Source organism: Haemaphysalis longicornis, unplaced genomic scaffold (assembly GCF_048455015.1).
Source record: "Haemaphysalis longicornis isolate Haplotype H1 unplaced genomic scaffold, Haemaphysalis longicornis Haplotype H1 scaffold_9, whole genome shotgun sequence".
NCBI lineage: Eukaryota > Metazoa > Arthropoda > Arachnida > Ixodida > Ixodidae > Haemaphysalis > Haemaphysalis longicornis.
The window spans coordinates 19309295-19327414 of record NW_027526460.1 but is presented as its reverse complement, the minus strand read 5'-3'; the positions used below and the strand labels follow the sequence as shown (position 1 = coordinate 19327414).

The 18120-nt window shown below is 49.6% G+C and overlaps 2 protein-coding genes across 2 annotated transcripts in view; both read left to right on the top strand.

The window, feature by feature from the left end:
* The first annotated feature begins 208 nt into the window (after nt 1-208).
* Nucleotides 209-18120, top strand: part of LOC144152346 (uncharacterized) — a 51121-nt gene continuing 33209 nt past the window's right edge. Inside the window, exons 1-3 of the mRNA XM_077683611.1 lie at nt 209-351; nt 1796-1891; nt 2663-3081. Coding sequence (XP_077539737.1) covers nt 247-351; nt 1796-1891; nt 2663-3081 — 620 coding nt within the window. The 5' untranslated portion in view covers nt 209-246. The remainder of the gene's footprint in view (nt 352-1795; nt 1892-2662; nt 3082-18120) is intronic.
* LOC144153054 (cuticle protein 10.9-like) lies at nt 10630-16279 on the top strand. The gene is made up of 3 exons (XM_077684688.1): nt 10630-10697; nt 12582-12632; nt 15152-16279. Exons 1-3 carry the CDS (start codon nt 10689-10691, stop codon nt 15494-15496), a joined length of 405 nt encoding a protein of 134 aa, XP_077540814.1. The 5' UTR covers nt 10630-10688; the 3' UTR covers nt 15497-16279.

Below are 18120 nucleotides of genomic sequence, written 5' to 3'. Positions count from 1 at the left end.
GTTTGGCTTAATTCTGATTCTCGCTTTCGAAACGACCGCCGCCCGCTTGAGGGCCAACGCGACATCGAGACAGCGCGCATGTTTTGCAGATGTCCCGGAAGTAAAGGGTAGCTGACAGAGCGTGGACTCTAAAGTAGACAGGTCGCACTCCTCCTCCCCTCCTGCGGACCCCACGGAACTCTCTTCACCGGCGACAACAAGGCGTGCGCAATCGCTCTTTTGCAAACACGCGCATTCTGCGCAGGAATGTGTATAAAACGTCGACGGCTCTGGCGAGAGTCGTCAAAAGTTGCTCCTCTGTCAGCGCTGTTCGTTCGTGTCAGAGTTGTCGAAGAAGACGCGATGCTCAAGGTAAGGCAGCTCGGGATCCTCGGCTTATACACGACGGGTGACCGTGCTAGTCCAACGTATACCGGACCCTTTCGCAACCCGTGTCCCCGCCGTGCACCCTTGTCGTCCCTGTCTGCGTGGGTGCTCGACACGACTACCGTCGGAGCAGACCTTGTCCTCGGTGTCATCCGCCCGTCCGACGACATGCGTGCCCGATCGTTCCCGGCGGTCTTCTAAATGCTGGAGACAGTGTTGGGAGCGTGGTGGGCACTTTTGCTGGTGGTCTAGCTAACCGTTCGGGAATTTTGGAAACGGTATAAAGCCGATAAAATTGTACAGATACCGCAATGGTGCACTTAAGACCGTTAGAACCCAAAGTAAGCTTGCGTTGGTAGGTGAAATTCACGTGAACACCGTGTTCTCCCTTTTTCAACGGGTTGACACTCACGATCGTCTGCTCGCAAAATTTGTGCCGAGTGGCGTCCAATTCTTACGTGACGCAGCCAAAACCCTGTTCTGCTGCGGTGCGCTGCGAGTAATTCATTAAAGCGTCCTTGGTGGTTTCAGTGTCGGTACAAGCGTGTTTGTTTGCGGGGATAAATTGGTCGCAGTTAGCACAGAACCGGGATAATTGGAGATAAATGGGAGAGGCCTTTGCCCTGCAGTGGGCGTAGATAGGCTGGTGATGAGGATGACAAGCGTGTTAAGGTGTACGGGTGTTCCGTGCTGAACGAGCAGTAAACGCCACCTGTATTCAGGGTGCACTGAAAACTTGGCGGCTCCGCGGCCTTTCCAAATGTCTTCTCGCGCGTTCTGTACAGAAGTGCCATGAAACTTTACCAATTTCGGAATATTTTCCCTCCGTGCATTTTGTTACAATTGCGTCAGTTTCGCGCGTATTGCGTATTGAGCCGCTCTCTGACTGATTGAGTGTAGGGTTTAGCACGCCGACGCAACGCAGGCGATACGGCGCACCGTATTGGAGGGCTCCGGATTGATTTTGACCGCCTGGGGATCTTTAACGTGCGCCGAAATCTAGTACACACGGGCGTTTTGGTATTTCGCCTCCATCATAAAAGCGGCCGCTGCGGCCGGGAATCGAACACGAGTCCTTGTGCTCAGCAGCGCAACATCTTGATTATGTTTTAAGAAATCCTACGATGCTAAACAGCGTTTACCTGAAGGTGTATGTTAATTTCTTAGTCGATACGGCGCAAGTGTATTTTCTATGCGCTATGCTTGATTACCACTTGTTTCTGTACTGCCCTTCGCAAGGTATTTACAGATGATATTTGCCCATACCAACTAGCTCGTAAGGCTACTTTACGCCGACGACTACATTCACATGCCGGTCCAAATGGAGAATGAAGACCTGTTTCCGTCACGCAGAATTTCAGCTTTCAAAGGTGATTTCGCTCGGTCTGGCAGCTTTCTTCACGCAAGCGCATCGCTACTTTTCTCCCAGGGCTTCCTCCTCTTGTCGTGCGCTCTGGCGGCGTACGCGGTGCATCCTGAGGACGTCTACGTCGAGGAGACTCAGAATCGGCCGTCCCGCCTGAGGGTAAGCCTTTTCTGCGCCCTTCACGGGAGGTTCTTGGCGCCAGTGTCTCGCAGTAACGCATTTATCACTGTAATCGCGGAGATCTGTGTGCTTAACCAAGTAATGCTCACCCGCTATCGTTGGCTACATCTCTCGCTGCATTATGCATGCAGCATTGCTCCGTTTTGGCTCTATTACTGTCCAAGCAACTGCTAATGATGGTAAAACCTCGGCGAGGGATACAAAAACAAAAATCTCATACTCTAGAGAAGGCACTGCAGGTTATGGAATAGCTGTCTTCACAGGCATCGCTGTACCGACGAAACAACTGCCGAGGAGCTTGTACCTTCCAAAATAAAGAGAACGTTTTAGTTCAGGAAACCATCACAGAAAATGACCTCGGAATAACGAAGCCAGCTAGCGCCATTATCATCATAAACATAAACTTATGGTTGGTAAATTCGCGGACCAAAATAAATAGGCATTTTATTATTTCAACATCTTTTCCGCAGTGCCACGGTGCAGTGCCATCGTGGAAGGCCACATCGCATATCGCATTTTTATTGTAAAACGTATGTACGTTGCTGTCAATCGCTGTATTTGCTTTGTTCGCAGCACAAATCGTTCACTTGATTACACTTTGGTGATGCAGAACCACGGGATTTCCTTAGAGTGCATGCGCCTCCTACCTCCCGTGGCAATATAGTTGAAGCACCAGAGCTGTGCCACAGCATTCAGTCTTTTTTGCGCGAAAAGAGAGACCAACCAGGTGTGTTTTTTCCCTGAACCCAGGCCGGTGGCCCCCCGGCCCCGTACAGCTTCGTGTACGACAGTTCGACCAAGGACGGCTCGCACAGCCGCGAGGAGACGCGGGACGAGCAGGGCACCGTTCGGGGCTCGTACCGCATCATGCTGGCCGACGGCCGCATGCGCGTCGTCAAGTACGTGGCCGACAAGGACGGCTTCCGCGCGGGCATCGCCACCAACGAGCAGGGCACCGAGTCGGCCACCTCCTCCGGCGTCGTCGTCCACTCTCAGGCCCTGACGGGGCCCGAGGCGGCCAGGGCGGCCGCCCACAGGTCCCGGACTCCTTCCCATCGGGCCCCGCCGTCCAAACACGCGGCGGCCGCCTCCTCTAACGTGGAGCAGCGGGTGCTGGCGCCTTGGCGCGAGGAATACGTTGACAATCCCGACGTCGTGTTTTTCCAACCGTAACAAGGTGGTTTGGAGGCGGATAGCTACTTCGGCCGTGAATAGTCAGTTGGAGCTTTGCCGGACGTGTGGCAGCATGCAGCATCTTAAGGCAGTTCGCGTGGACAATCATTGGAGGATCCGTTAGTACAAATCCTATATTCGTGAATCCTAACCACTCCAGTTGGGTATCATTCCATTGCCATAGTTTTAGCGTGATGCATTTGTTTAAGCAGACAAATTTCGGGCTTCGGTCGTGAAGATCTTCGCACGGAGCAGCTAACACTTAGATGTTGTATCGGAATGTGCGTCAGGGAGGAACGCACGTAGAAAAAAAAAGAAAAATTATTTCGGCGTGAATTGTTAAGAACGTATCCCAATAAATTAAATTTCCCATTTTTCGCGATCGTGGTACGGAACAGTGCGGTCACACAAGACCCAAGTCCTCATATAGCTCGTCACGTTGTTGGCCGCCAAGGGCGTTGGAGTTTATAGGAGTGGCAGAACGGCAAGAATTTGCTTTGATGATACGTTTTACCTGGTTAATTCGTTTCTAGCGTTAAGTTGTCACTGTTTATGGTCTAAGTGAACGTCAGATGTGAAGTGCAAGGATACAGGCAAGCGAAGTACATTCCGCGAAACTGGCTCGTTAAGAAGTGCCATAATGACGCACGAAACCGCATTTGCAAATACCGCTCGAAGACGCCGGCCTGCATAAAAAAAAATCAATTGGGAATAGCCCTTGTAAAACTTGAAAAGTGCAACTTAAGACATTAGCATACCACGGCAAACATTACAACTTTTACATTTGCAAAATAAGGAAATAGCGAACGTAAAATAAATAGCGAAGACACAGTAAGCGGGACGCACTCAGAGACCTTGAGCGGTCACATCCGCATGGATTATCAGTAATGTTGGCTTGAAAAGGTCTACTGAGAATCGTGGCAATTTTTTTTTCCAGGTCACATCTATGCTAGGTTTCCAGTCGTCGTGGTCTTGAAATGGTGCCGCAGTTTTGAAGTTGGATTTTGTTTAGTGTTGATCTGTGATACGTAGGTACCTGAGAGGTAGTGGTACTTTCCTGATAAGTGGGAGTGTAAGTGGTGGTTTGGTAGTTTGAAAATGTTACTCAGACAAGAGGAATTGTTTTGCTCCGATCGGCTAGATATATGTTATTGAGAGGGAAGGGATATCGCATCGAGATAGCTTCCGCGTTTGACCTCTAGGTGGACTTGTTAGCAAATATTAGACGAGTAGATAAAGATGCGTAAGTGAACATAACGTTCGACATTCTCCCAAGGTGATACTCGACTGCACGATGGCGGGTGCTTGAAATGATCCTAGGGTTTCATTGTAAAAAGAAATTATATTCTAATCATGTTTTTAATCCAGCTGTTTTTCCCCATATTTTCATGTTCGGCGACCGTGTTCTATCGACACGAAATCGTGGCATAAAAGTTAACATTTGTGACCGTGAGCGCGTGGTGGAAAAACATAAATTGCTGCGTACGATATTTGGCGTTGGCTTATAATTTTAACCCACGTTTCTTCTTCCAGTGGTTCTTCTCAGAAACCGTACAAAAATGGTGTTGTTCAACATGTTATCAAAGTCGTTGGAGTTTTAACGCGAACTCATGAACAGGGGTATTGACCCCAGAGGTCAGATGTTTTGGTGTGCTTCGAAAGATCGAGTACGAAGACAGGCTTTGATGCCGAAGCGTCCTTCGCAGACTTCGGACAATCCCATTCCGTTGTTACTGTTGTGTGTGTTTGCAAGTGTACAAGTTTCTGTCCCGAGTCTACGGATACTATATTTGAATGCCCCTCGCATTTTTGGTTGTGTCAATAAAGAAATCCATTTTGTGATCGCCTTTCTGCTCAGCTTCTGTCTTCGACACGGGCTGCAGCCATTGACTGGAGCTTGGAGCCTGACCAACGCTTGACAAACTTCGCTTTAATCGAACACCTGCCCCAACTTTTTCCTGTACTCGGCCACCATACCATAACAAGCCTTAGCCGAAATCTTCGCGGATCACGGACACCCCTTTCAATAGCGGGCTGTTGAAGGTGGAGCCTTTTCGTCCGTCTGCTGTCGGTCGTGCGTCACGCAGGGGTAGGAGTAGGCCTCTGACCCACCGATAGATGGCGTAGTGGTCTCGCAAGAACTGGTTCCTCTCCCTCCCGTTAGGCGAGGGAGCCTCCCGCTGCTGACGTTTAGCCGCCGATTCCTTTCGGCGAACTGTAAAACTTTCTCGGGGCCGCGGCGCTGCAGTTCTCGCGCGAGCGCCCGTCGACGTTCTAGCCGACACGAGGGAACCACAGATTCGCAGTTTCAGCAGATTTCATACTGGGTGGAACTGGGTTAATGTTTTTTTTTTCTTCCTAGCCCTCGAGTGCGAGGTCGTATCAGTACCCTAACCGTGACCGCTGGGACGGTGCGCTAACTCTGAAGGCAGTTTTATAATCTGCTTAAGGCTGACGATGGCAGGGAAACTCGGCTTCCGAAGCCGAATGAAGAGAGAAGCCATACTCATCGGCCCCTTACGAGAAGTTGATGTAGATTTTGTTGTGTGAACCTGCACCCGTAACCCGTCATAACGTTCTTACCAAGTCATTCGAAAGCATAACCCGAACTTACAGGGCGCTCCGCCAGGAACGGCACAGCCATAGATGCATATAACTATTTGGCCAGCAAGGCTAACCTCCTGGACTTCCTGTCCCTGGTTTCACCTGACCCGTTACCAGACCTGTATAAAATCCGCGCCGGAAGACCACTTACTCCCGCTCTTTTCAAAAACGCCTGCCCACAGACACCCGTCGGCTGTGACTGCCTCCACGGCCACACACTAGCAACCCTCTACCAGCTTTTTGGGACTGCCATATGTACTGCACAGCCCACACATGTGTCCTTTTACTGCTGAGTGGCTTAACCGCCGCCACCCCCGATACTGGCCGGGTCCATGCGACTTGTAACGCGCACCTCATACCGACCGTCTCACTCGTGAGGCTTCGCGCCTCATTCGGCGCACTCAAACATCTTCCCTCCTCTCCCACCACGTTCTTCACCGTATCCATCGGTTCCCTAGCCACCCCTACTGTCCCACCTATTCTTCATACCCATCCATCCCTCACTCGATATTATTGGAAATGCATCCCTCTTTCCTCTTCCGCATCCCTCGACTCGATCACATCTTGGGAGTTCTGGCTGTCTCCTCCGCCAACAGTGAACAAACAGTCAGGACGTCCAGGAGGCTTTGTGTGAACATGTGCACCGGATCTGCGCAAACATCCTGCAACAGTGCGTAGACCACGTGACATTAAAACCACTATGAACTGAACTTAGGTTCTTGAGATACTAAGTATTTTCTCTCTCTCTCTCTCTAAATTACCAAAAAGTTTTCTGCCTCCACCACTTAGTCCCAGATATTAAACCCTGCAATCCCGTTTTTCTTCGCGCCCTGTCATTGTAGAGATCCCGATCGTAGCACGACGTACTATCGCGCCCAATTTGACTCGCAACAGGCGAGCGGCCGTCGCAGCTGCTCCCCGGGAGGCGGTGGCGCCTTGCAGCGAAGCACTCGAGAAGTAAAGGAAGAGGGGGCCCGCTCTTCCGCTACCCATCGGCATCCCCCGTGTGCTCTGTTGCCTTTCGCGCTCGGATTGCGGTGCGCATGAAGCTGCCCGATGTAGTTCAGCTTGGCGCATCCTTGCGACTCCAGAATTGTGGTAAGGCAAACATAGCGGCGCAGTGGCCATCAGGGACGTAGCTGAAAGCATAATACGGTATTTCGTACCATGAGGTATTGTCAGAATCAGAGGCAGAAGCAGTAAATAAAAAAATGCGGTCAGCCAGTGTTTCAGATATATTTACTTGTGTGGAAGATTGAACGTTATCGATATTTCGCGACGCCCTATTATTGCCAAACTGGAAGGCTTGCGCAAATGCGCATAAGAGCATTGCATCCAACGATAAAACTTATCGCTGGCGATGCGGTAAGCCACCCCGAAAATTTCTGAGGCAACAATTTATACCAGACGTAAAGGAAAGAAGCCAGCAAGAGAGCACACGGGGGATGCCGAAGGGTATAGGAAGAGCGGACCCCCTCTCCCTTTACTTCTCGAGTGCTTCGCTGCAAGGCGCCACCGCCTCCCGTGGAGCAGCTGCGGCGGCCGCTCGCCTGTTGCGAGTCAAATTGGGAGCGATAGTGAGGCCACGTAACTAAACCCCGAAACCGAATTAACTGTGAACCTGTATTTTTGCTTCAGCTGCTCGGGCGCGATCGTGCCCCTACTCTGTGTGAGCAAGAGTGGTGTTTAATCCCGTTCCACAAAAGTGGTTGCGGCGTGCGATCACGCTGGAGGCGCACATCTAGGCGCACCACAAATTATTCAAAGAACAGCCCAGTGGTGCTTTCAGCATTGCATAACGAAAAGCGTCGATTCGCGTAGAGGCGCTCCGTTTACATTAACCGGCTACATGGTATTTATTAAAGAATACAGAGGTCAAACAGAGTTGGTAACTTAATCTGAATTAGCCGGGAGTTCGAAGCTACCGAGTTACAATTGTCGCAGGCCTACTGAATTGTATCGCGAGAATGCGCGTGGAAAACTTTATAAGAGGACTGGCCTGGGCCCCGAGTGAGCTGGTGGTTATTTGAGAAGACGTATAGGCTCAGTTGGGCCATTAAACCCTCTTGGCCAAGTTAGATTCTGCGGAAGGCTCCTACAAGAAGACTATCGTCTACTCTAGGTGACGTTTTACGTTAATGGAATATCGTACCGGTGGAGGGGTCTTGTTTGGCGCCGAAGTTGTTGCAGTGTATGCAGTGGTCTAAGGGTTCAGCATGCGCGAATAAAACTCGTTGGTACGACAATGTATGCCTTGTTCTACAGCGAAGCTGCAAATCTTTCCGTTTTCGCATATTGTGTACGTCAGTGAAATCGTGTAGAACGAAAATTTTCGCCCCCAGAGCTAGTGATTTGTTGTTTTCGTGAAGTGCCTCTAAAGTGAAGTTCTGGCCGGTGTTTTTCCCGTCCAGACGCGAGCGCCTCGAAGGGGTTTTGGAGCGGCGTTGTGGCTGGTGTTAAGCTTTCATCTTAAAAAGTGCACGTCACCAATCGCCCCTTTAAGCGTGCCTGGGGGAGAGGGGGAGGGGGCGTGCTTCACGCGCTCACCAATCACATGATTTAAACGTGGGCGTATCACAGGCCGATGCGACCGGAGTGCTGTTCTCCGTGGTAGAGCAGTTTGGGTAGGTGTGTTACACAGGTAGTAGGATGCACGTGGGAGGGAAGCGGACAGCCCCATGTTTCTTTCTTCAATAAAGCTGAATTAATTCCCCGTTTTATTTAGATAATTGACTATTAAGTATGCTCAGTCGCAAATCACAAGCAAACGTGTTTCGTTTCGGCCCTCCTTGCACTGCGCCCACCTCTACCGGTCATTCTTCACAGGGGCAGAGCACTGAATATTCAAAGCAAGGCTTCCTACCTCTACCAGCCAACGGTTCTTTCGCGGCGTGCGGGACAAGAAACTCCCAACGGGGGGAGGGGGAGGAGGGGAGGGGGAGGGTTTCATTTACGGAGCACACTGTAATGGCGCGGCGAATTTACCCAGCGTTCTCCGCGCGGGGGAGCCTGCTCGCCGGCGGGCGCATCGGCGTTACGGCTTTGTAGTCTGCTTTAGCGACGGTTGTTTTGGGCCTGTTTTGGCGCAACTTCGCGCCCATTCCGCGCTTTCTTAGCACGGATTGATTAACTTGTTCGACAGCACCTGCTGGGTAACCCGGACCCCACGGAATTAAGTGGTCGTACGGCAAACATACGTTAAGCATTGGTTTGCAGGACGGGAAAACAAAATTTGCAAACCAGATACAGACATCTGGCCGCTGGAGAAATGCTACCCTTTGCGCACTGCTTGCCACGAATGGGACTCCGTTTTCTAAGTTGGTGAATACCCATTCGGTTGTGTTCTAAGAGGTATCACAAAAGGCGAAATGAGTAACTGGTTCTGATAATAGCAACTATAAAAGTTCCCTAAGCTTTCTCGCAGTTCTCAAACTTACTAAACTAACTAGTATTAATTGGCATAGATGGGAATCACTAAGTTCACATGCCGAATTGTGTCGGTGTCTGCCCATGTGTCGTGCGGTGGTGTAGCCCCAACATCAGGATGGCTAGGTTCCGCTGTCTCCCCTTCGAAAGACACTCTTCTCTGTTTGCTTTCTCCCCACTCACGGCCGGGCTATAGCGGCGACGTCCGCCGCTCTAGCCCTGCCGTGGCCGACGCTGGTTCTGCGTTCGGGACGCGCCGCTCCCGAGAATTCCAGGTAACGGCTGGCAGAATCTCTGGTTTCCCTGTTTGTAGAGCCACGTGTGTGAATTCAAGTGACGTCGGGCAATAGTTGTAGGTGTCGTTTAAAGCTTTGCTTTCCAACCACCTTCACAGCGTGGATTGGTGCCAAGTTTTTTTTCTCTCTCTTTTTTCTTGAACTGTGACGTGTGGATCGACATGAGGTACAAAACTACGAAGCGGCTTGCACGCACCTTTGCGGCATTGTGTCCCCATATTAGTTGCACGATTCCGGCACGAATAGACGACATCCCGCCGAAGCTGGAGCACGCGTGTCTTAATTGTACCACGAGATTCGTAATGGCCTCAGCCTACGACACAACTTCCCCTGAGGGGGCGAAGGGAGAAAGAAGCTAAATGTTTGTTTATCTCACTTCTTATCCTGGCTTCTGTTTGCCTTCATCCGGTTCCCACCGGAGCTCTCGGCGACGGAAGCGAGGGCCGTTCGCCCTCACCCTGCGCTCCCCAGCCCAAACGTTCGAGGCTGCATCATATTGTACAAGAGCGCAGAGTGATAACGAGCAAATCCCAGAGATTACAAAGCGAAGCGAGGATACGTACCTAACAAAAGACGAAGGAGCGATGATGAGAAACAAAGCCTGTCGTAAAAAATGCCTCCATCCCGACGGCACTTTTTCCCCCATTCTCCGCCTTCTCGCGATCCCCACACGCGAAGACGATGCGACCCTCCAAAGGAAAAGCAAACCAACAATAAGTTCGGGTGGCGGCGTAGAAATAAGACAAAGCGATACACCCGAACAGCGAGGTTGCATTTCTTTCCCCCCGCATAGTGCGATGCGAATCGGAGAATGCAGCGGTGGTATCCGCTTCGGCGTTCTGTGGCTGGTTCCGATACGCCGTTCCGTTGGGGGTCGCTCTCGTTGTCAATTCGCCTTCGTCGCGCTGTTGTGCTCGGTCGCGTTTTTTCCCTTTATCTCCGGAAAATAAAAGACGCGCCTTCGTTGGCTTCGTGGGGGTGAAATCCTGAAGGAACGCGATCCGGCGGAGATTGCTCGTCGCCGTGTGCTTAAGAAATTAACCGAATTCAATGGGGAAATATGCAAATTTGGGACTTCGCCTCCGAAGACAATATCTCACTGGGTCGTCCTTCTTGCCATTGGCGCCCACTGTTCAACAGGGGGAGGGGCCCTCCGGGGGGTCGCCCTATAAAAGCGAAAGGCAGGGGCCGCTTGGCTTCACTTCTTCTTGTCCCTTTTTGCGTCTACGTCTTCTGCGGGGAATCGCCTTTGGGCGCCACGAGCTAACGAAAGAAAGATGTACAAGGTGAGTTGTCGACGAACGAAGCGCACGTCCCTTCCGGAGATGGCTTGGTGGGCTAGTTGGTAAGGCATCTTAGAAGGTTTAACCGCGCACGTTGGCGGAGACAACCAAGAAAGAAAGACAGGGTTGTCCTCGTCTACGTGCGCCGTTAAATCTCTTAAGGTCCCTTCCGGCCTCACCCGCCTCGGATGGCCAGGAGGCGCTCTTTCTTTCATCGCACCGGGAAAACAAAAATAATGGATGTATTCCGACGTGCGGTAGATTACGCAGGGACGGACGCTCGCTGCATAGTTATGACGTTTGCAGAAGAGGCATTGCTGAAGCTGATTGAGTGGACAGGTTAACAGGGGTGCGAGTTGGCCTACTAACCAAAGAGCGCGGCACAAGGGTCGTAGCGGTTACGCATTTAAACTATCAAGAACGTACTGCAGATCGAAGGTACGAGAGAGGTCGCCGACACGTTTTTTGTGGTGGAACGATTTGGAGCGCTCGATGTTGAGTATACGGAACCTGGAGACACAGCTATTCGTATTTGTAAGCTAGTCCCCGCTTTTGGCTGTGCTCTTAACGGAAAAAACGTTTAACCATCCTACCTCCATCATGACCTCTCGCCTTTGATCAAGCTTAAATGGATGGGTAGAGTGCCTCGGACTAGACGCAGGTGTAGGTAGCTTTAGCAGAGCTCGTCATCACGTGAAGCCTTCATTGTTAAAGCGTCTTCGTTAATCTGAATTGAACACAGGCCTTTCTGTTTACGTCGGAGCTACTGATCTTATTCGTGGTATCGCTCGTTTTTTTTTTCAACTTTGTATATGATAACTACATCAAATATCTAGTACAGGTCCCGGAATTAAGTGTCGCGCCATAGAATGAATTTACGTGCACCAAATGTATTATTTACCTCCACCGGAAACAGTGGTGTCGAGAGAGAAATTCAGGTGTAGTTAGAACTTAATGAGGACGAAACTGGAATCAGGTCACGAAAGGCGCCCGCACAAAGACGGACTGTCCTTCCTAGTCCATCGGCTGATACCGTCATTACCCCTGGACGTTGTCTTCTTTATTTCATTTGACGATCAAAATGTATCGCTGACGCTTTCCGCATGAGAATGTCCCCGTTACGTCCCGCAAAACCGTTCCGGATTAAGCAGGCCTATTATTCCAACATGTACAATGTCAAGTACAGCTTTCGGGGTCCAGGCAAGGGCGCTCTTCGTGCCCTGTCTAAGACATCGAACGACGGCATCCTGATGGCAAGTAGGAGCGTTTAGCGTTGCCGATAAGACGTTACTGTTGGCGGATATCGAAGGTTCGCACGCTCCAGCATCTCCAAAGAAGGTCACAGTAAGTGGAACGAAGCTTGTATGTTTGCTTCAAGGAGCAAGCTGTCTTCACACTTGTCCTCAGTACTCATCTGCTGCCTTCGATTCATATCGATCGCAGCTCACGTGTTTTTGAACGTGTTTTCAGGTTTTTTTTTTTCTTCTCACCTTTACTGCATCGTCCAGTACGTTCCGAAAGTATGCGACCTCTTATCGACATCGAGCATAAGTTAGAAGAAGCAAACGAAACAGAAGTTTAAGATGAGAAAGAGCGGCGCGTGCCCTAAAGCTGTGGGTGGTAACACATCCATATGTAAGGTCCGGCTAAAGCGATACAAATTACATTGCGTTTTAAAAAAGAAAATGTACTACTATAGCGAAGAAATGGTCGAGGATATCGCAGGAAGTGTCACTAAATGTTGTCTCTTCCTTTTTCTTCTCTCGTTTTTATTTCTTCTCCCATCGGCTACACCGGAATTCCTGCCGGACGGATGGTCTCCGGCTGCTCATCGGCATTTCGCTCACACCACTGCCCCATACTTGCCTCGTCGTGGTCGTCCTTCAGCACGCGATACTGGCCCTTGTAGCATGCAGCGCCTTCCTGGTCCTTGAAACCGTAAGTAATTAAGATCAACCTCCGTAAGGCGACGCGAAGACGACTTCGATGGGTCTCGCGTCCTGCACAGCGCCGAGCGATCTCCGTGTTTAGAAAACGCGCGTGCGGCTACCGGAAGCTCCTCTTGGGTGACCCCTGTCTTCGGTTTGCTTTTTTTTTTTTTGTCTCCCCTTTTTGCGCGTTTTATGGGGCTGCCGAAATCGGGGCCATATTCCGATTCCGCACTGGATACGCTGGCTCGCTAGGACATGTGTGGCTGTGCCGTTGGCGTTGAGCTCGGTAAACTGTACTTAGCTGGTGCGAGGCGGGGAAGGGAGCCGTTTAGGGCTGGATCACGTGTTCGCCGCGTGCCCTGCTTGCTGCTTCGCCACTATGCATGCGAAAGCAGCATCTGCGGACACATATCCAGGAATATCCTCGTTATTTTTAAAGACTACAGTCTTTCTTGGGCTGCTTGAACGCAAAATTTTGGCCTGTCTGTCCTTTTGTTCAGCCGCCCGGCCAAAAGTTAAAATAAATTTTTGAACGAGAAGTTTATAAAAAGAAAACTTTTCCAAACTACTAAATTTGGAAGCACACATCATACTTGTCAACATTGTTCTACAAAAAGAAAATATTAGGCACTTTTGCGGGAAAATATGAATACAGAAGTGGTATTTGCAGGGTTATTATAATTAAAATACACGGGTGCTTGATTTTTGGAATAACAAATAAAAAATACGCATTAAAAACAATCTTGTGACCCAAAACACAAAAAGCGTTGAGGCTTGACGGCAGTAACGAAAGGTTCCAGTAGATGGCGTGCGAGCAGTGGAACGCGGTAAAATTGAATTGACTTGAGCGAACCTCCACTGTGTTTATGGCAAGGGGAGAGAGACAGAAGAGGGAAAGCGTGACAGGCGGGTAGGGAAGGAAAGGGGTGGCATTTACGTGGCAGGGGCTGCAAACGGTCTTGTCACGACATTTGCGGCGTCTTTTGACGACATTTTGACGACATTTGCAACGACATTTAGGCGGGCAATAATTCTTATGTTTTCGTTTACAGTCGGGCTGTAATACAAGGTCAGGGCGACATAATCTCGCGACCACGGTTGCTTTTATAGCATTTACGGAATAGATTGTTGTGGAAATATGCTTCATATTTAGACGTACGTGGAAGCAAACATATTTGTTTTACTTTGTATAAACGGTATTAAAAATACTAGGAAACACACCGACGGACATTTTCTGATTGGTCTTAAAAAGCCATGTTGTGGCCTCGGTACGAAAGCTTTGTTCACACTCTGCCTTGGTTATTACCAGTTAATAAAAATTGAATTGGCTCCCTTAGTTGAATTCTCCCTACTCGGCGGGGTTTTGTTGGATTCGCCCATTTTTAACGCGAAAAAAGCCACGTGAAAAATGCTTCCACGCGGAAGCCAAAACGTCTCTTGTTTTAACAATTTTTTGTCCGAAGGCCTTAGCGGGTTTTTAACGGGTAATCGTTTTTGTTTGGTATAAGCAGGCACTACGTAGTAATACCTAGTAATACGTAGTAATAGACGCCAACTTGACGTCTTCTTACTCTAGCGTATTGACCAGGGTTGCACATTGTTGCTTGCGAGTACTTCGTTGCCCGAGACTAGCGTACTTTCGTACAAGTTTGGTTGGCTGTATAAAAAGAAAATGTCAACGGTTAATTAGGACGCATTTCGCCTTTTAATAAGTCCATATCAGCACTTCGGCATGTTGCGAAGTTACCTTACTGTTGTGTAATCATGCTTTCCTTACCGGGAAAGGCAAGACAACCGTAATCGATTTTGGTTGCTCGTGTTCCTGCTGGAACCGCAATCGATTCGCTCTGATAGGTTAGTTATAAACTGCCATGCTTAATCCATGCATGACGCAGAGTAGGGAACCGCTAATGCTTTATACTCCGTAATATATGAATGAGAGTAATTAATAAAGCAACAAAATGCAGGCACGAGAACATCTGTGGACGGGATTCATGAGAGTTATATGAGTTTAGCAGAACGAGCGAGGGAGTTTTGGTCCCCGATACGGACGTAATTATTAATATATTAGACGCATTTTCGGGGATTTAGCGCCTCCCTTCACTGTAATTGCCTGCCCCCTACCCCACCCCAATATTACGATTTTGATTGCTATAGGCAAATGTCGAACGAAGCGGGCTCACAGCAATCATGCTTGTGCTGCGGTTAACGTAGCAGTAGGGTGCTAATAGCGTCGTAAACTGACAGAGTTGGCTGTACAATTATAGTGATTGATCTTTTGATTATATTTATATTGATTATATTTATAACTCGTAATAATTTATATGCGCGCGAAGGTAGAGGCTGCAAGTCGACGCTAACGCGTTACCGTCTGGGAATTGTCTCAGTCTATCTGCAGAGTCTCCCACGGCACCGTCAATAGTGCCAGAACACCTTAGGGATTGGTTTTGAAGATCAGATCCAGCTGCTTAGTGCATTCCGCTACTGGCTAGACGTGCTTTGACCGATCGATACTCTCGTGTCCAGAGCGGCCAGCTGGTGGCCGCGCCCCTCGAGGTCCCGCAGCCGTACTCCTTCGGCTACGTGTCCAACGACATCGAGGGCAGCCACGGCCACGAGGAGACCGGCGACGGCTCTGGACGCGTGTCCGGCCGCTACTCGCTGAGCCTCGGTGACGGTCGCACCAGGGTTGTCACCTACGTCGCCGACGAGTTCGGCTACAGGGCCGACGTCGTGACCAACGAGCCCGGCACCGAGTCCAGGCCCGCTGCCGACACCACTTTCACCTCGAGCGCCCTGCCTGGACCTGACGCCGCCGCCGCTTACGAGTCCACGAGGCTCGGAGGAGTCGTCGTCGGTGCCCGCGCTTAGGCGATGACGATCCGCCCGCTCTAGAAGACAAGACACGCATACACAACGCGCCAAGAGCCACTGGGCAAGCCGAGGGATATGCAGCGAAGTTCGAGGGGAAATGGAACGAAGACATGTACTTGTAGGGCTGATTCTACGCAGTTTTCTGTGAGTGTGGCGCTTGCTTCCGGCCGATAGTCGGAACCAGCTCCATCAGTGCAGCCGCATCAGATCTCGCGTGATGGCCCATTTCCGCTATGGGGCGAAGATGCTCCGTGGATGTTACGCTTTCCATCGAAGCCCGCCGCCGCAGCGAGAGCTAGGTCGAACGCTATCAGTCCCCTGAGGTACGCGGTAACCTCGTTGCGTAACACCGAGGCCTGAACTCCTCGAACTTCGCTGCATGGTGCAGCTGTTTCACTTAGCAGGGCTTTCCAGTTGCTGTCTCTTTTCCTATACGCGCCTAACTTATACATGAACGTCTTTGTGGGAGGCTCTAGAACTATGTTGTGAATTCTGCCGAGGCTGCGACAGTCCCGAGCCTATAAGACGTCCGTGTGTTGATTTCTTTCACTGGCCTCCTCTATTTCCTTTCTACAACTATGTGCTGCCTCGCCTATTCTTGTTGCCTTGTTTGTGATTTGCTGTTTTCTCTCTCTTTATATTCGTTTCTTTAACAGGTCGTGTACGTTCTGTTCCTTCTCCTTCGGTAAATTAGACATGTAACTAAATTGTGTTCCATATACCCCGTTAACTCCTTAGTTATTGGGGAGATGTACTGAGCCACAAAATCTGATACTTTGTTCTGGTGTTCCATATACCCCGTTAACTCCTTAGTTATTGGGGAGATGTACTGAGCCACAAAATCTGATACTTTGTTCTGGTTTGTCCGGTAGTCTTTAGACCATGCGATCTGTTTAAACTCAGTGAGCTGGACATTGCTCTGTGTTTTCTCCATTTTCTCCTCCTCCCTCTGTGTGTTCGCAGTGCTTTTTCGTCGCCTGCTTTTACGACTGTACTTTGTCGTCCCTTTTCTTCGCACTGCACCTTGTCACCAGTGTCGGCGACGTGTCTCTCGTCTCCAGTGGCTCGTGGTAAATACACCGACACAGAAACACTCACACCTGAACACGATCAGTATTCCGTATTTCTTTAAAGCTCCCTCTTGTCGAGCGACGTGCGGAAGCATGGTCTCATGGCGCATTGTCTAGTGACGCCGAGTGATGTGCTGGAACATCTGGCGGGACTTAAAATTTAACTTATTTTGCCGATTTGTGTGACGACATGAGTACCTCAGGATGAAAGCGCCGTTGTGACCAAGCTATAATGCTTCTGACTGAACTCGCTGCAGCAATTAGAAAAAAGCTACCTTTCTCCTCGAATATTTTCTATTCAGTTGTCATTACTAACAACTCTCGTTGAATGAAACAGGCTCAGTAATTAAGCAAGTGTTTTAATCTTCGCAAAACGACGCCTCCAGATTTTTTTTTTATGTGGTGAGATGATTTTTTTTTTGAAAAACACGCACATTTGTAACTGAATTCACGTCTCAGTCGAGATACATTTGGCAACTTAATGGATTGGCTTGTTTACTTTCAAACACGTTTCGAGCCCGAAAACTGTTGAGAAACTGATTCTGTTTTTTTTTTTTTTTTTGCGTATTCTTATTGGGACGTGACTCAACTACTTGCGCCGACTAAGTCCCTGTAAAGAGCCTCTTAACTGATTAGTTGTTCGCAATCCGTTCCATTGTTGTTGTTTTGGAACTTTTTCTATTTGCTAGTCGAAAAAGATTACGAACTGTGACAATCACTTGTCAGTTGTTACGTCTGACGTCGTGACAGTGTACATGTCTTTGAGCCGCGTCGACTTGACTGGCAGGACACGACAGCCTGGCTTGCCTGCACATATTGGCCTCTCCCCTGGTCGGGTGCCCTCAGCTAGTCTGTTCAAAACTGAACGCTGCTAGCGGAGACACGGTTACCCACAAGGATGTGGCTGGATCTCGAGCACCAATGTATTACTATCGACCTGTGCCAACAATCTAGTTACAGCGTTAGGTTTTTATGAAGACAACAAGTGCTGTTACTATGTCTTTTTTCCTGACCTCCCCCCATAACACACCTTCATGTCCAACAACGACGACGAACTCTGAAAATTGAAAATAAACCACACGTTTCCACTTGCTTGCGTCTTATCCTTTATTACCTCCGTGAAAACCAACGTCGCGTGCCGTAGCAGGAAGTTCTTCAGAGAAAGTAACACTTGCTACCCTACGCTACCCGTGCACGCAAGGCGTGTTGGCATTGAATCAGTATCCGTAATTCTCCTTTGAATTGTCTTAATGGATCTCGAGAAGTTTTTATCGGGAAGAGTTTATCGAGAAGATTTACCGTCCAATACGTTGCCCGCTCAAACATGTGAATGGCCGCTTGCTTTATTTCTTAGAGCGCTCTCAGACGTGATACACGCGTTGGGCGTAGTTCAGTACACAGCTGGTTCGGACAAAGCGGCTTGGGTGCTGACAGAACGTGATAGCGACGCAAGCGGTATCGTCGGCTCGTTACCACCGTAACGAACCACTTCCGATGTTAGCGATCGTCTCTTGTTCAAGGGCGATGTTTGTCAATATCGCCCTTGTATTT

Excerpts from the sequence above, each read along its gene's own strand:
- LOC144153054 (XM_077684688.1), top strand. Across the intron at positions 12,633-15,151 it reads CCTTCCTGGTCCTTGAAACC|AGCGGCCAGCTGGTGGCCGC; the intron begins GTAAGTAATTAA and ends TCTCGTGTCCAG.